Raw genomic sequence first — 17,564 nt, 5'->3', positions numbered from 1 at the left:
AAAAATGCTTTCAGGCCTCCACTCTGAGCCGGGCACTGGCTGCTTGCTGCAGATCCCATGATGAGCGACACAGATGTGGTTTCTGATCTCATGGAGCTGAGTTACAGCCCCAGGGGACGGCGGGGAGCTGCACAGGCGTCCACGCCACCATGCCCTGGTAGGGGAGCACGGTGCACCCTGACTGCTGGCGGGGCATCCCCCCAGCCACGGGGAGACCGGCAGAAGCTGCTGGAGCAAGCCACAGTTACACCGAGGCTCAAAGGAGGCTGGGGTGGCGGTGGAGAGCAGCAGAGAGATCAGCACACCCCTAGGTTGTCTGTGTCCGTGTCTGCAGTGCCCAGCATGGCCCTGCACATAGCAGGTGCTGGCTGAGGCCACCCTGTGCCTGTCAGCCTTCTCATACTGGGTCTGAATGCTCTCAGACTCTGGTCCTCATGGCCATCAGATCCTGCAGTCCATGTGGCTCTCTGAAGAACTTAGAGCCAAAGGACCATTTATCTGAAGGAGCTGACAAGAAAACATCCCTCCTGTGCCCTGCCCATCCAAGGCCAGCCCTGGCAGAGGCCCGGGCTCCATGTGTAAAGAGGCAGCATGTCTGTCATGGGCCGCATCGGCCTTTAGGTGGCAGAAGAAAGCAGGGTTTGCGGGCTCGGCTCCTTTCAGCTCTCCCACCTCACCTTCTTGCTGGTCCCCACGTGCTGCCCTCTGGGCCCCAAAAGGCCCTCCCCCGAATTGGAGCCTCAGCCGGCAGCCAGAAAGACTGACAGGGCTCTGCTGGCGTCCTCTCCAGCCCAGCCCCTCCCCTCCCCGGGAGGCTGGCCTTGTCGCCAGCAGCCCGGTTTCTGTGGCCTGCTCAGAGGCCCCAGGAGGGGGGAGCGGAGCTGCTAGGGAGAGCTCCGAGGAGACGTGCAGATTCATTTTGAGGACTCATAATGCTGCATTTACACACCGTCCTGCCTTCAGAAATTGGGCTGGCACATGCCTGGTCATGCTGGCAGGGCCGCGGGTTAACGCCTCGGATTTAGCTTATATCATTTCACGAGAGCTTACGGCTTTTACCGTGTTTTTTACCCAATCGGTCTTTGGCCCTGAAGCCTCCTAGACTGTCGTTTGTGTGTGTGTGCGTGCGTGTGTGTGCGCGTGTGCTTGCCCAGACCCCCGCAAGTGTGCATGGATTTTCAAATAAAATAATACCTCTCTTCAGATGCCATGCACATCAAATATTTATTGGTGGCAATTTGTGTGTATATATGTGATAAATGGACATTAGGATGGGGTTGGGGCAGGGGAGTGAGGCAGACAGCACTGGAGGTCCCATCCTTTTGTCCGGGACTTGCTCAGAAGTTTATCCAGGAGGCAGGGAGGTCCCGGGGATGGGCCGAGCGCTGTTTACCTGTTTGATCCCTGTCAGGAGCGCCAAGCCATTTCCTCCCACAGGGCTTTGCCTGACTTTGGCTTAGCCAACATCAAACGAAAGCCCAGAGGCGGGGGGAGTGGGGTTCACGGAGTAGCTGCGTCTCACTCGAGCAAGCGGAGCACTGAGGAAGCATCCCAGGCCCGTGGGGAGAGGGGCTCCTCCTGTTTGCTCAGGGCAGGCTCCCCATGCTCAGCTCAGTCGTGGAGGCGGGTTCAGGTCAGGAGACCCCGCTGACCCAGAGTCCGAGGCCCCAGCTCGCACGGGAGCAGCCCCTGGCCCTGGCCGTGCGTGTTCAAGGCTGGATCCCCTGCCAAAGATTTACCTGCATGGGCAAGAGGGGGACAAGTGTGCCAGCTTGTCAGAGGAGCTGAAAATTCTCCAGCAGCGTCTCCAGCCTGATGCTTCCCTCCCTGCCTGGCGTGATGGCCGGGGCCTGGAAGGAGAACACCACTCATGCCCCAAAGCTTGTGCTGCCAGTGGGAGCTGACGTGTGTGTGTGTGTGTGTGTGTGTGTGTGGTGTGTGTGTGCGCGTGTGTGTGCGTGTGGGTGTGTGTGGTGTGTGGGTGTGTGTGTGCGTGTGTGTGTGTGTGTGCGTGTGTGGTGTGTGTGTGCGTGTGTGTGTGGTGTGTGTGTGTGTGTGTGGTGTGTGTGTGTGCGTGTGTGTGTGTACGTGTGTGTGTGTGCGTGTGGGTGTGTGTGTGTGTGCGTGTGTGGTGTGTGTGTGCGTGTGTGTGTGCGTGTGGGTGTGTGTGTGTGGTGTGTGTGTGTGCGTGTGGGTGTGTGTGCGTGTGTGTGTGGTGTGGGTGTGTGTGTGTGCGTGTGTGTGCGTGTGTGGTGTGCGTGTGTGTGTGTGTGCGCGTGTGTGTGTGTGTGCGTGTGTGTGCGTGTGTGGTGTGTGTGTGTGCGCGTGTGTGCGTGTGTGTGCGTGTGTGTGTGGTGTGGGTGTGTGTGTGGTGTGTGTGTGCGTGTGTGTGTGTGCGCCTGTGTGTGTGTGTGTGGTGTGGGTGTGTGTGTGTGTGCGTGTGTGTGCGTGTGTGGTGTGTGTGTGCGTGTGTGTGTGTGTGCGTGTGTGTGTGTGGGTGTGTGTGTGTGCGTGTGTGGTGTGTGCGTGTGTGGTGTGGGTGTGTGTGTGTGCGTGTGTGGTGTGTGTGTGTGTGGTGTGTGTGTGTGCTTGTGGGGGTGTGTGTGTGCGTGTGTGTGCGTGTGGGTGTGTGTGTGTGTGGTGTGTGTGTGCGCGTGTGTGTGTGCGTGTGTGGTGAGTGTGTGCGTGTGTGTGGTGTGTGTGCGTGTGTGGTGAGTGTGTGCGTGTGTGTGCGTGTGGGTGTGTGGTGTGTGTGTGTGCGTGTGTGTGTGTGTGCGTGTGGGTGTGTGTGTGTGCGTGTGTGGTGAGTGTGTGCGTGTGTGTGCGTGTGTGTGTGTGGTGTGTGTGTGTGCGTGTGTGCGTGTGTGTGTGTGCGTGTGTGTGTGTGTGCGTGTGGGTGTGTGTGGTGTGTGTGTGTGTGCGTGTGTGTGTGTGTGTGCGTGTGTGTGTGTGGGTGTGTGTGTGTGCGTGTGTGTGCGTGTGTGGTGTGCGTGTGCGTGTGTGGTGTGCGTGTGTGTGTGTGCGTGTGGGTGTGTGTGTGTGCGTGTGTGGTGTGTGCGTGTGTGTGTGTGGTGTGTGTGTGTGTGCTTGTGGGGGTGTGTGTGTGTGTGGTGTGTGTGTGCGCGTGTGTGTGTGCGTGTGTGGTGAGTGTGCGTGTGGGTGTGTGTGTGTGTGTGGTGTGTGTGTGCGCGTGTGTGTGTGCGTGTGTGGTGAGTGTGTGCGTGTGTGTGCGTGTGGGTGTGTGGTGTGTGTGTGTGCGTGTGTGCGCGTGTGTGTGTGCGTGTGTGGTGAGTGTGCGTGTGTGTGCGTGTGGGTGTGTGGTGTGTGTGTGTGCGTGTGGGTGCGTGTGTGCGTGTGTGTGTGTGCGTGTGTGTGTGTGTGCGTGTGGGTGTGTGTGTGCGTGTGTGGTGAGTGTGTGTGCGTGTGGGTGTGTGTGGTGTGTGTGTGTGTGCGTGTGTGTGTGTGTGTGTGCGTGTGTGTGTGTGGGTGTGTGTGTGTGCGTGTGTGTGCGTGTGTGGTGTGCGTGTGTGTGTGTGCGTGTGGGTGTGTGTGTGTGCGTGTGTGGTGTGTGCGTGTGTGTGTGGTGTGTGTGTGTGCTTGTGAGGGTGTGTGTGTGTGTGTGCGTGTGTGTGTGTGTGTGCGTGTGTGTGCGTGTGTGGTGTGTGTGTGTGCGCGTGTGTGCGTGTGTGTGCGTGTGTGTGTGGTGTGGGTGTGTGTGTGGTGTGTGTGTGTGGTGTGTGTGTGCGTGTGTGTGTGTGCGCCTGTGTGTGTGTGTGTGGTGTGGGTGTGTGTGTGTGTGCGTGTGTGTGCGTGTGTGGTGTGTGTGTGCGTGTGTGTGTGTGTGCGTGTGTGTGTGTGGGTGTGTGTGTGTGCGTGTGTGGTGTGTGCGTGTGTGGTGTGGGTGTGTGTGTGTGCGTGTGTGGTGTGTGTGTGTGTGGTGTGTGTGTGTGCTTGTGGGGGTGTGTGTGTGCGTGTGTGTGCGTGTGGGTGTGTGTGTGCGCGTGTGTGTGTGCGTGTGTGGTGAGTGTGTGCGTGTGTGTGGTGTGTGTGCGTGTGTGGTGAGTGTGTGCGTGTGTGTGCGTGTGGGTGTGTGGTGTGTGTGTGTGCGTGTGTGCGTGTGTGTGTGTGCGTGTGTGTGTGTGTGCGTGTGGGTGTGTGTGTGTGCGTGTGTGGTGAGTGTGTGCGTGTGTGTGCGTGTGGGTGTGTGTGGTGTGTGTGTGTGTGCGTGTGTGTGTGTGTGTGCGTGTGTGTGTGTGGGTGTGTGTGTGTGCGTGTGTGTGCGTGTGTGGTGTGCGTGTGTGTGTGTGCGTGTGGGTGTGTGTGTGTGCGTGTGTGGTGTGTGCGTGTGTGTGTGTGGTGTGTGTGTGTGTGCTTGTGGGGGTGTGTGTGTGTGTGGTGTGTGTGTGCGCGTGTGTGTGTGCGTGTGTGGTGAGTGTGCGTGTGGGTGTGTGTGTGTGTGCGTGTGTGGTGTGTGTGTGTGTGCTTGTGGGGGTGTGTGTGTGTGTGCGTGTGTGTGTGTGCGTGTGTGTGTGGGTGTGTGATGTGTGTGTGTGGGGGGTGTGTGCGTGGGGGGGTGTGCGTGTGTGTGTGTGTGTGTGTGTGCGTGTGTGTGTGCGTGTGTGTGGGGTGTGTGCGTGGGGGGGTGTGCGTGTGTGTGTGTGTGGGTGGGGTGTGCGTGTGTGTGTGTGTGTGTGCGTGTGTGGGGGGGTGTGTGTGTGCATGTGTGTGTGTGTGGGGTGTGTGTGTGCATGTGTGTGTGGGGGGGTGTGTGTGCGTGTGTGTGTGTGTGTGTGCGTGTGGGTGTGTGTGGGGGGGTGTGCGTGCGTGTGTGTGTGTGTGTGTGTGTGTGCACGCGCACACACACCTGCAAGCGCTTTCCTTCTCTGACAGGAGGGATTAGCATGTGGGAATGGGTCCTGCCGCGTCCCCCTTTGCAGGCCTCAGTCCTGACCCTCCCGTGTCCTTTTGTCCCCAGCACCTTCGGGGAGCTCAAGACCGTCCGCCTGCCGAAGAAGCTGACCGGGACAGGCTCACACCGCGGGTTCGGCTTTGTCGACTTCCTCACGAAGCAGGATGCGAAGGTGAGCTGAGGCCCGGGGCCTGTCGCCACCCCGTGTGGTTTTCTTGTTTCTCCCCGACCCTGCTCATTTGCACAACACCCTTGGAAGAGACTGCCCTGGGTTTTCTGTTTGAAGGAAAGGCGATTCTGTGTCCCCCTCACTCCCGCATGTCACATACACAGGAAACTGGGGTGCAAAGTGGGGAAGCACGTGGTTTCCCAGGCCTCCCAGGGCAGACAGAGCTCCCCGGTCGTGAGCCCCCAGAGCGGGGAGAGGCCGTGCAGAATGTGGGGCATCCAGGGGACAGTGCTTGGGAAGAAGGCCACGAGGCACCCAAGTGGGAACCTGTGGGGACAACTCCTTCCCTCACCCTTCCTCCGGCGGCCAGGACTTCTGTTTTGTGTTGGTCACAGGTGAGGTCCACCCAGGCAGGTGCTGCCATGTGTGTGCCCCTGTACAGGACTCCACCAGGCTCCTCGGAGACATAGAACACCTTTTCTTTTTGAAGCGAGGCAGCCCCTCCAGATCTGGGCTCCATCCTGGCAGTGTGTGCTGGGTCCTCCCCTGGCCCCCGCGGCAGATGTGGGGCAGAGGTGGTGTGATTGGGGTTCCAGCTATGTCCGAGGTCGCTGCCCCTGCAGCACCAGGTCACAATCCCCAGGGGAGGTGACAACAGCACTGTCATCGTGGGCTCCCTACGTGAATTCTGTGCCCATGGGATGCCATCCCCCTTGTGGCCTCCCCTTTCCCCAAGGCTACGATAAAGCAATGGGCAGCCTCGCTGACAGCTGGCCTGCCCTCCACCACTGACAAGCATCCTCTGGAAAAGCACAGTGTTGTTGGCATCACACCCACTGGCCTTTAGCAAGTTGGCATTGCAGAGGCCCCGTGGGTGAAGCCGAAGGTGACATCGCAGGGACACAGCTGTGTCTTTGTGGGCCCTGGGAACATGCACAGGCAGAGAGGCACCCCCGGGCCTTCGAGGAGCCTTGCTGGCCACCTTTGTCTCAGCGTCTTGAACTCAAGGGCCTGTTTTGTTGACACGTGGCCACGTTTGTCAGGACATCTGTTCCTCTTTCTTCTCGCTGGCAGCCTTTCCCGCGTCTTCCATCATGACAGAAGGGGCAGCACCCTGCGTGCAGTGGGCTCACGGCCCTGGTTCCCATCAGCACGGCAGGCACCTTAGTGGTCCCTGCGTTGGCTCGGAGGAAGCCACGGAGGGCAGCCATCCAGAGCCTGGGCTCTTAGTGCTGGCAGCTGGGCTTCCCTCACCCCGCCCCGTGCCTCAGTTTCTTCGTCTGTTAAACAGGAATGACAACAGGTCCCGCCTTCAGGTTGAAGGCAGTTGGTACACATGAAACCCTGACACCAGTCCTGGCAGAGTGTTCAAGACAAATGAGCTGTTCCCACGAGTCCAGGTCCCCTCCAAGCTGGCCGGCCCTTCACCCGCAGACAGAGTGAAGGGGAGTGCAGGCAGTGTCTGCTCCGCTGCCTTCCATCGAGCACTGGGCTTCCCGGGGCATTGGGCAGTGAGGCTGTAGGACCCTTGGCGTCTGTTTCATATGAGGGTTCCTGCGCGAGCCTGTGAGTCGGGGAGGAGGGGGGCTTCACTCCCCGGCCCTAAGCAGTGTCTCATTAATGGCCAGGATCAAGGCCAGCTGTTAGAGTCCAAACTTTGAAGCCAGACAGTCTGAGTTTGAATCCTAGCACTGCCATGTACCTGCCGTGTGACTGTGGGCCAGTGACTTCCTGTCTGCATGCCTCAGTTTCCCCGCTGATACAACAGTAACAGGATTTTCCCCGTGGAGTTGTTGGGTGAGGAGATGATCTTAGAACACGGTCCGCCCTGTGGGCTCTTCTGTTAGCCGTGAGGAGGAGGAGGGTGGCGATAGTGGCAGCAATGGCGACGACCCAGAAAGAAGGGACGAGGAAGGAGCGAGAGAAATGGCGGCGCCAGAGCCCCTTCAGCTGGAAGCCGCCCTTCCACACAGCGGCCTCTCTCCAGAGCCGAGGCTGGTGGCAGAATTGACACGGCTCCTGGGGTCTAGGGGTCAGACCAGGCGCAGGCTCCCAGCCTTGAAATTCCAGGCGCCCCATTGCCGGGACGCAGTCGGTACACTTGTGTTCCGGGGTCGTAATAACAGAAGGGGGCTTCTCACAGGACGGGGCAGCGCTGAGGCCCAACTGGACCATGCTCGGCACCCAGCGCCGGGCTGCAGATGTTAATTCTGAAGCCCAGCACAGCCCTCTGGTGATTTATGGAGGTGGCTGCCCTGCGCCATCCCTTCCCTGCCTTCGATTCTGGGCTCCAGGAGGAGAAAGGGCAGAGGACACCGAAGACTCAACCCTCAGCCCCTCCAGGTTGGCTCTTCCTGCCCCTGGCCTCCAGCAGGCAGCGGCCTGGCTCCGGAGCTATTTCTGGCCCCGTCATCCCCCTTCTCTGCCCCAGGTGATGCGGCGCCCGAGGGCCCTTTGTGCCCGCCAGCGTACAAGCTGGTCTTGCACAAAGTGAACCGACCGGGAGCGCCTCTCTCCTGCAAAGATCCCTTTGCTCTTTTTGCTTCCCAAGAAGCCGCCGTTGCTTCTCCTCTCCTTCTCCCCGTCTGCCTGAAGAACTTGATTGTCTTCCGAGTGGCACGTTTAGCACTCTCCACTGACCCGTGGAGCTGCGCACACTGCATATTGGTGAATAGAATTCTGAATATTGTAAATATCTAGTTAGCTCAAGGGTGGGCGTGAGTTTGAAGAGGAGAGCGATGCTGCACAGGGAGAGTGAGTGACAAACCCCGCAGATCTTTTTTGCTCAGTAAAAGGAATTCATGGGAATCCCAGGATTGGCGGGGAAACCTCCCATGAGCCCCAGTTTCCCGGGGCCAGCTCCCCCTACGTGGTCCTCCTCCTTTTGAAGCACTCTAGGGAAGGAGTCCTCCTTTAGAAACCCCACCCGGAGCTTGACTGACCCTGACCCACTGGAACCCTCACCAAGGGCTTTGTCCCGCTTCCTGTCATGGTGCCCTCCGTTAAGATAAACAGTCGGTCGCTCTTAGCATTGGCAGCAGCTTGGACCTGGAGATGTGAGCCTCCTGTGGGGGCCCCAAGCAGTCCTCCGATGGGGAAAAAGGAGAAGGGAGGAAAAGATGAAAGGGACTCCCAGTACAGTGCTCCTCCCTGGGCATCAACTGGTCCGCTTCGACAGCTGGCAGAGGAGAGAAGAATTAGGCTCCGATCAATCCCCAGAGTCATCCCCTTGTCACCACTGTCTCTGCTCAGGCCCCAAGCATGTGCCTCCATGCATCCAGGGATTCTGAGTCTCAACCTTTCTGCATGACACCATGTTCCACCCTGCACATCATCGGGCACTCCGTTATCTGCCAAGCCCCTCTGGGTCAAGCACACACCCCCAGACTGGAAAGAGAATCCTAGCGTGAGGCTCCGCGAAGGCTGTTGTGGCGGAGCTCAGAGTAACCAGGCAACTGATGACAATAGCCAGAGGCTCCCACGACCGACGCACCGGCTTTGTATGTGACATGTACACCGTACACGCATTGTCTCATCCCAACCTGCAGCGGCCCCAGGATGGCGGGAGATTTGCATAACTCCCTCCCTGGTCCCTCCAGGCATTTGCTGCGCTCCCTCCGTGCAGCTGCTCAGAGCCCTGGGAACTGAGCGGAAGCCCAGACCCAGCTCTGATGCTGAGATGCCAGATGAGGTGGGACCCAGCCTCTACCCTCGTCACAGGCTCCAGGAGCTGGCATGTTCTCCCCCGCAGGAAGAGTTACCAGCCCCCCATGTCCCGGGCAGTAAACATTGGTCCCTCTGAAGGCATCCTATCATCTAAACCTCCAGGTGTAGTGACTCGGCGTCTCTCAAAGAGCCTCCCCACGTGGTGGACAGGAGCGGGACAGAGGTCGATGCGGCGGACAAGAAGTCAAGGACTCGAAGGCGCCCCGACCGCGCTGGTCTCCCCTGGGTGCCCTGGGTCTGCACATGTGTGTACAGCTATCTGTAGTGTCTCAGGCGCCACAGGATTCTGTAGGCCCTGATGATGTTTCTGGAAGGGCCGCATCGTGGTGTTGATAAAAACTGTCAACTTCTACAAGCCTGTCTTCAGCAGGGACAGTGCTGGGCATTTGCCTATGTAATCTTTAATCCTCCTGGGACTCCAGGAGATAGGTGGTAGGGGGCCATTTGACAGGTGGGGAAACTGAGGCTCAAAGGGATGAAGTCACTTGCCCAGGGTCAAACAGCCAGTGCTGGGCAGAGCTGCAAAACTGCACGTGTCAATCTGATTCCAAAGCTCATGTATGCAGGACGTCTTCCCTCCTTGCCTTCGTTTATTCACTTGCATTGAGTGCCAGCTCCATGCCAGCTCTGCTGTGCCAGCCCCTCCTCTTTCCACCACACCCTCACCTCTCACCCAGCCCCCACTCACCAAAGGAAAGGACTCTCCAAGTAGAGAAATTTTGGAGGAAGCTAAGAAGTTGGTCCTTAAAACAGATCTTGGGAATAAGCCCAGGATGAACTCAGCTCCTCGCAGCCCCCGGAGGAGGAGCGGGCCCCGACCAGCACACACTCGGTCTCCTTCCATCCCTCCCGAGCCCAAGAGATTCCACCTGGGCAGGTGAGCTGGCTTCCCAGCAAGGTGTGCCCATCCCCATTGGCCGAGAGGCCACCAGCAGCCATTGGGATTCCATGGAGAAGCCGCCACGTCCTTTCTCTTCACCCAGACCGGGCTGGTCACGGAGGAAGGAAGGAAGGGCGACACGGAAAGGAAAGAACGCAGAGAACAGACTTGCAGCCTGAAACCAGGATGTTAATGTCTCCCGTGCACGCGCATCTCCTCCTCCCCGAGCCCGCCGCGCCTTTGTACTTTTGCAGTGCAGCTGTTTTTATTTGCCGCCGCTGCTGTTGTTTTAAAAGGTCTATTTTCACATGGAATGTTATCCAATTAGCAGAGCAATGTGTTGGCTTAAATAAACACTTGGGGGGAGCCGGCAGTAGGGAGACGCGATGGCGGCTCGCGTTGGCAGGCAGAGCCGTTCTCACCGTGGTGAATAGCCGTGGCTCTAATTGTAGGGTCATACGAGTTAACGGCTCCCCTCTCATTTCTCACTTTTGCATGGTGCCGGGGAAGGGGGCAGAGGGGCCATGTGGACACATGGCCCGGGCCCACCCTGTTGGGGTGATGCTCAGTGTTTCGTACGGGCTCGCATTAGGCCTCTCTGCACCCGTGGTCTTTGCCTTGCAGATTCCACCCATAGAAGGCCTGTGGGGGACAGAGGTGGGATGAGTGAGCCAGACGAGCTTCTTCAGGCAGGGGTACCCGTTGCCCAGCACAGTGCCGGGCCACATTGCACCCACGGTGAAGGACGATCGCCTTCAGATTATCAGCAATGTGTGTTCAACACACGTTTCCTTCATCGACCGCAAGGAGGGAGGAGAGTGAGTCCCCATGGGGCCCCGTGATAAGGCAGCGGCGCTCTAAGGGGCCAGTGCCCCGAGGCAGTGAGGAGTCCATGCGCACGCGGCATCCTGGCTGCCCGTGTTCTCGGCCAACAGGGCTGCACAGGGTTCACAGCGTGGCCTGTGGGGTCAGAGCTGCCGCTTCCCACTGCGTGAACGTGGACAAGGGCTTCATATCTGGAACCCCAGGTCACTCACACCACAGCGGGAAATGGTAATGCTGCCCCTGCAGTGATGGTGAAGATCACGTGGGACGATGCTTCCCCCAGGCCGTGGCACCAGCACCAGGGAAGCAGAGGCAGCTTGGTGTCCTGGGCCCCGTGGGCCCGAGGGGCTGTGGTCTGAAGCCTAGGTCTCCATTGTTCTTTGTCTCCTGAAATGTTAACTGGAAGCAAATTCGGGATTTAGGGTTTTGTCCCCGCTTTCCTATTTAGGCGTGTGTGTTAGGTGTGTACCACGTACCTGTGTTCCAGTTGCACAGTTTTGCGTAGTTCCTATCATCAGAGCCCAGGGATAGAAGAAAATGTGTTTGAATCCTGAGCCTTGCATTTCAAGGCAGGGACTCAGGCTCAGCTAACACATTTATGGACTAAGAACCTGGGATCAGGACAAGCCACCCTCCTCAGACTAGCAAGTGCCCGTCCTTCATGGCCAGGGTGGAAGCAGCGCCACGACGTACCCCTCTGCTCTCTGCGTCCCTCCCTCCACCCTTGTGTGCACTGAGGCCTGGCCAGCCCCTGTGAGGTCAAAGAGGAGGGACAGGGCTCCACTGTCCTGAGGACGACTCAGGTTCGAGTGTCCTCCTCTCAGATTTATCAGGCAGGCAGTACAACTTACCAGGGAAAGGCGACAAGCCCAGCTGAGTTGGACGACCTTTCTCCCTTCCATTAGCACTAGTAATAACTTTTAAAAAACTATGCTACCAGTGGCAACCATCCAGGTCCCCGGCATCAGGCCCCCACTGTGTGCCAGGCACTGGGTGAAATGAATACGATGATGCGCTGTGTAACAATGGCTCGGTCCACACCGGACCACGTATGTGACAGTGGTCCCGGGAGGTGAGTCCCACACGGCCTGGGTGTATGGTGGGCCCTGCCATCTCTGTGTGTGTAAGCACACACTGTGGTGTTCGCACAGCAATGAAATTGCCTGACGACGCATTTCACGGAACGTGTCCCCATCGTTCAGTGACGCGTGACTTTGATTGTGATCGTGTTTGTTCTTCCCGGCAGCCCCAGGAGGCTGAAGCGCCCCCACTTTGCAGTTGAGAAAGTGAAGACTCAGAGAAGGTTCTCCCCGGGCCACACCTCATGACACCCTCAGAGCCCGAGCCCTTACCAGGCCACACCGCCTCGTTGCCTCATCACTTCTGACCCTTGGCTACCTGGGGTCGGCCGTCTTTTCCTGGTGGCTCTTATTTCACCCAGAGGTCAGAGGCAGCATGTCACCTTTGTGTCCCCTAATTTGGGGTTTGTCTCAGAGTAGGTCCTCCACAGCCGTTTAATTGGGTTGGAGGGAGCTGAGTGAGTGAGTGAATGGAAGAGATGTCTGTCTGAAAGATTTTGGACACGACAGCCTGGAAATGGGGCCCCGAGGGTTTCTCTTAGAAACTCCCCCTGGCTCCATGGTATCATGACTTGGGATGGACCGAGGTGCTGAGTGAGGCCCACAGTGGGAGCCACTTGCTGCTGTGCAGAGAGCCCGGCTTATTCCAGCACCAGCTCCTGCCTCCCTGCTGCCCTGTGGAGGCCGCGAGTAGCTGGCGGGCTGTCGAGCGCTTGCCTCCAGGGCTCTGGGAGCAGGGGGACAGGGACGAACAGGATCTCTTCTCAGAGCACAGGACGGCCCCCCAGGGGAGCTGACACTGCACATCCCGGGACGGCAGACCCTCCTCCCAGAAGTGACATGCCCCTGTTTTCCCACTACCTCGGCAGAGAGAAGGAGCCAGACCCCTGAGGGTCCCAGCTGGGGCCGGTGCTCCTGTTCCCTTTGCTCAGTCTCTGTGCTCCTGGGCACACGTGGTCATTCTTGGCCAGCTCAGGTCACACTTCCTCCAGGCATCAGGGGCACAGATGGCTTGGGACAGGTTGGCATGGTCCGTGCTCAGGTGCAGTGGCGTCTGCTGAGAGACGCAGGCCTCCCACTCTGCAAGACGCAGAGCAGAAGGAGCCGAGACAGTGCCCTGGACTTCTGAAGGCTGGAGCCGTCCTCGGCGATCCCGGAAGCCACAGCCCCTGGGACAGGAGCCCTCCCAAGGGCACCGAGTTGGCTTTGTTGCCACAAGGAAAAGGTCTGTCTCCAGGGAGAGCCGTGGAAAGGTCAGGCCCAGCGCCACACTGGCAGCCTTCCAGCGCCTTGTCTGTTCTGTAAAGGTGGCCGCCAGGCCTGCTCACTCTTTAGCGTGCGACCGTCATTCCCCTCCGCCATCCCAGAGTTCCTTCCAGGGAGAGCACAGAAGGCAGCGGGAGGCCGGGCTCTGGGCACCGCAGTCGGTGGTGAGGTCAGAGATCAGAGAGGCAGGGTTCCGGGACAGCCAAGCCAGAGAACCGGATCACAGGGCTAGCTCTGGACTCGGAGCAGTCCTTGTCGGGCCTCACGTTCTCTGAGCAGAGCCAGGCCTGAGACCTGCTATCTGAAGCGGGAAGTCCATCTGCCCCGGGTCAAGGCACAGGGACTTCAGCAGCCATCTGGGTCAGGACACAGACTCTACCCCCAGATGGTTCAAATGAAGAGAGATTGATGGAGGGGTAAAGAGGGCTCGGGGACTACTTGCCAGGGATAGTGAAGCCCCCAGACACCAGTGACAGTGGGAGCTGTCACCACCCTTAGGCCAAAGGGCTGCTTGGAGGGAAAGGTGAGAGCCAGAACTGTCAAGGAGGGGCTGCTGGCAGGAGCTGTGGTCCTGGGGCCGGGAGCAGGGAGAGAACCCCCCTGCAGTCTCCCATTTGCTTAACCTAAATAGAAAGCAGAGGGCAGGGAGGCCTGGTTATCCAGCCTATGGGGGCCAGCCCCACAAGCACAGAGCGTGGGCCCGGGGAGAGGAGCAGGAGTAACCAGTGCCGGCCCATCAGGCGACGGCAGGAAGTGGCACCAGAGAGCAGGGGTCCCCTCTTCTGCCATGTTCTCCTCTTGGCCGGAAGAATGCACCGAGCCTTCCTTCTAGATCTTGAGGTTTCTGCAGCGACACAAGCAGGCGATTGGGTGGTCTCCCAGGTCCTGGTGGCATGGTGCCTGTTCCCGTCTCCCGAGGTCCCAAAGTCGTGTCTGCCAGACCCAAGACTGTGTGCATCAGTCTCGTCCCAACCAAGAGGCAGACCAACCCAGTCATCTGGACAGTCGAGGGCGAGACGGTGCTCCTCGCCCTGCAGCTCCGTGGTCTGAATCCCAGAGTGTGCAGGAACTGTGGCGGGGCGCCTAAGCCAGCCGTCCTTCTCCAGCCAGGACCAACCTCACTGCCCCTGCCAGTCTGGAGACGTGTTTTCTGGACCTCAGTGAAGGAATTTGCTCCAGAATGTTCCCTGAGCGCACTCTGTCCGGAGCATTGTGCTAACTGTAGCCAGGCCAGGGCCTTCCCTCCGAGGGTCGAGGTCGAGCTGGGGAGCAGCACACAGCGGCGTTACAGGGCAGGTGCCAGGATGGAGCCTGCGTTCAGGGCGCAGGAGGACCCCTGGCTGCAGCCTGTGTGAGGAGGGCGGGGCCTGCAAGTCGGCTGTGGCCAGGGAGCTCTTCCAAGCTGGCGCAGACGCTACAAAGGCCCAGAGACAGGACATACAGAACCTGAAAGGCAAAGGAGGAAGGGAGGTGGCCAGTGCTCAGTTTTCCCGTGGTTGAGATGGAAGTTAGGTGGCGGTCATGGGACTAGGCGACCCACGATGCACGATAGGAGAAGCCCTTGGCTCCGTGGGAGGACACAGGCAGCGAAGTGGGACTGGGAGAGAAGCGTACGGCCGGGAGCAACTCCCTGCCCCCTCTGTCGAGCCCCCAGCCCTGCACTGCCCCCGAGCGAGCGCCCCAGCATGCACGGGGCCGAGGGCTGTAGAGCAGCAGAGCCTGTGCCTGGGCAGAGGTGGAGGACGGCTCTTTCTGGGGAGGAGGTGGCTCAGGCGTCGGTGGAGCCAAGTGTGGCACAGACCGGGGAGCAGCTGCTGGCAGACCTCAGGCCTGAGGGGCCAGGGCTGCACGTCCCCTCTGCTGCCTGGACCTTCCATGCAGCTCAGCGTCTCCCCCTGCACGAGTCTGCAGCCCCGAGGGGCCGGCTCTGTCCTCCTCCACACCCACCCCTGCCTCCCGGGACGCCCCAGTGTGACAGGCCTCATTCGGCTCTGTTCAGGACACGCAGTTCCTCAGCATTCAATCTGGGGTCCATTTTAGCCTCGAATCACTGTCCTCATGCCCACGACAGTTTGAGACCACCACAGTGCAGCCACCCAGGCAGTGGGCACTCAGGAAGGCACCCTGATTGCTTATTAGCCTGCAGGGGTTAGAACTATTTTTGGAGAACCACATATTCTGCTCTAACTTCACATACAAAAGAGCTTTTGTGTCCTACCTCCTGTTGTTTCTGCTCTTTAGCGTGATAATGGGGAGTCGAGTTAGGACATACATAATAGTAACAGCCCACATTGAGTGAGGCCTCTTATGTGCCAGCCTGCTGTGCTAGACTTAATAGTTCCTTGAATCCTCCCATCCATTCTCTGCTGCTGCCTCTCTTTTACACATGAGGAAACAGGCTCAGAGAGGGTAAGCAGCTTGCCCAAGACCACACAGCCTGTAAGTGGTGGAGCAGGGATTTGAACCAAAGTAGCCTAGGTCCAGAGCCCTCAGTCTTAGCTGCTGTGCCACCTCACCTCATGAGGTGAAGAACCCTTCCAAAGAGGAGGAGATGACAATTTGCCAGGGTTGATGTCAGAGGAAGGCCAGGAGAGGAATTGTCAGCAGCTCCTAGGATGAATGGAGACCTCTCCAGGCTTGTGTGGCACAGGAATGGAGCACGGGGTTCCGGGGGTAAGAAAGAACACACTGGAATCAGAGAGGGAGGCCGGGGTTGGGGCATCTCTCCTGGGCCCCCTCCCCGCCTCTGTTAGTCCCTTCCTCTGACGTCAGCTTAGCTTCCAGCCCCTTGCCCGCCCCCGCCCGAGCGTGTCCCGGGGACCGCAGCTCCTCGGGGACCCTGGCGCCAGGATGGAATACCCGCCACGCCAGACTCCCGACAAATTTCTCTACCCCGTCTCCACACCCCAGCTCCCGCAATCAGGCTGTTTCTCTGCCTCGCCAGCTGAGAACGCGTGTGTTTTAAAGCTCTGAATGGGCCATTTCGGCTCAGAGTCCAGATGCATTTTTATATCCACATGGAAAAAAATGCAGAGGCTCTGCTGGCAGTCGGAAAGAGTTGTTTAAATTAAAGTTAAAAAAAGAGAGAGAAAAGTTCCCTGCACCTGGCCCTTCTCAGAAAAGCACAGAAGAGAGCAAAGCGCTTCTTCAGTTTGGCCACGCGTCTCGTTTTAAAAAGATGCATGTCCCACCGCCTCCCGCCAGTGTGTGCTTCAGATGCCGTTGTTTATGGGATATCTGCCCTGCGCCCCCCACGGGGCTTGTTGTGTGTAAGTCCCGCAGTCAGCCCCATTTTATAGATGAGGAAACCGAGGCTCCTAGTGGGGCAGGTGGCTTGCCCACGGTCACTGTGTTATTTTGCTAGGAGGCCAAGCAAAGTACCACTGACGGGGGGCCTCAAACAACAGAAATGTGTCCTCTCACAGTTCTGGGGGCCAGGAGTCCACGATCAAGGCGTTGGCAGTGTTGGTTCCTTCTGAGGGAAGGTCTGTTCCAGCCTCCTCCTCGCTTCTGGTGACAGCGGGCATCCTGGGCTTGCTGGCATTGCTCCGTCTCTGCCTCCGTCCTCACGCGCACTCGCCCTGTCTCTGTGTCCTCGCACGGCCGTCTCTCAGAAGGACACGGCCGCACTGGATTAGGGCCCACTCTGCTGCAGTGTCCTCGGCTTAATCTACTCACCACCCCTGCAGAGACCTTGTTTCTGAATAAGGTCACACCCTGAGGTGCCGGGCTTTGGGGTTTCGGCATCTCTTCTGTGGGGCACAATCCAACCCCTGACAGTCAGGCTGCGATTGACGGCCAGAGTTGCATTGGTTCTAGTCCCGAACCCTCCGGGGTAGCCACGGCCTGCTTGCGGCGCCAGAGAAGCAAGAGGCACAAACCCCACAGCTCCTCCTCCCGTGCCGGAGCCCAGAAGCGGAGAAGCAGCCGCCCCTGTGCGCCATGCGTGCTGCCGAGCACCCGGAGCCGGCCCTGCTCACACCCCGCGCTGACCGGAGGCCTCCTGCTGCGAGCAGGGGCTTGCAAATGTGATAAGCCCATGGCACCAACACAATGGATTCTAGCATCTATTGAGCGCCTACTCTGTGCCCCCACACCGCTCCAGGCACTTTCCCTGTTAGCTCCTCCTCCTCTCTAGAACCCTTAGGTTGGAGTACCATAACACTCCTGTTTGATAGATGAGGAAACTGAGGCCAGGGAGATGCGTTTAACTTGCCCGGGCTCTTGGAGCTGAGAATTCAGAGCCCGCCCTGCCCAGGCAAGGTGACTCCGGAGCCGCTCCCGGCCATGGCCTCTGCCCCACGGGAGCATTGCAGGAAGGGCCCCCGCGCAGCGCTCTGGTTGAGACCCAGCAGTGCTGAACGGGGAGCTCGCCGGTGCTGCAGGATTCAGTGATGTGAAGGGTCCAGAAGGGGCTAACCTGGAGGCGGGAAGTGGCTCGGTGCTGGCGGGGCAGCGACTGCTAATGAGTCCGCAGTTTCTCTGGGGTGATGATGATGAGAATGTTCTAAAATCGATATGGTGACAGTGACACACTCCAGATACACTAAAACCCACTGAATTGTGCCTTCAAATGGATGGCTTGTATGGTGTGTGAATTGTGTCTCAATCGAGCTGTTGGAAAACAAAAACCAGAAAGAGGGCAGTAGGCAGAGTGGGGAGGTCGGGAACAGCACAGAGCCAGCGGGAGGAGCGCATGGCGGGACCCAG

The 17,564-nt window shown here is 58.8% G+C and overlaps 1 protein-coding gene across 2 annotated transcripts in view; it reads left to right on the top strand.

Annotated features, from left to right (window-relative positions):
- Positions 1 to 17,564, top strand: part of RBM19 (RNA binding motif protein 19) — a 131,455-nt gene that overhangs the window by 94,521 nt on the left and 19,370 nt on the right. For both annotated transcript variants that reach the window (XM_070516126.1, XM_014858617.3), the window contains exon 22: positions 4,976 to 5,081. In XM_070516126.1, the coding sequence (XP_070372227.1) occupies positions 4,976 to 5,081 (106 nt within the window). The remainder of the gene's footprint in view (positions 1 to 4,975; positions 5,082 to 17,564) is intronic.

This window comes from Equus asinus, chromosome 8, assembly GCF_041296235.1.
Source record: "Equus asinus isolate D_3611 breed Donkey chromosome 8, EquAss-T2T_v2, whole genome shotgun sequence".
Lineage (NCBI taxonomy): Eukaryota > Metazoa > Chordata > Mammalia > Perissodactyla > Equidae > Equus > Equus asinus.
This window is presented reverse-complemented; position numbering and strand designations above follow the sequence as displayed.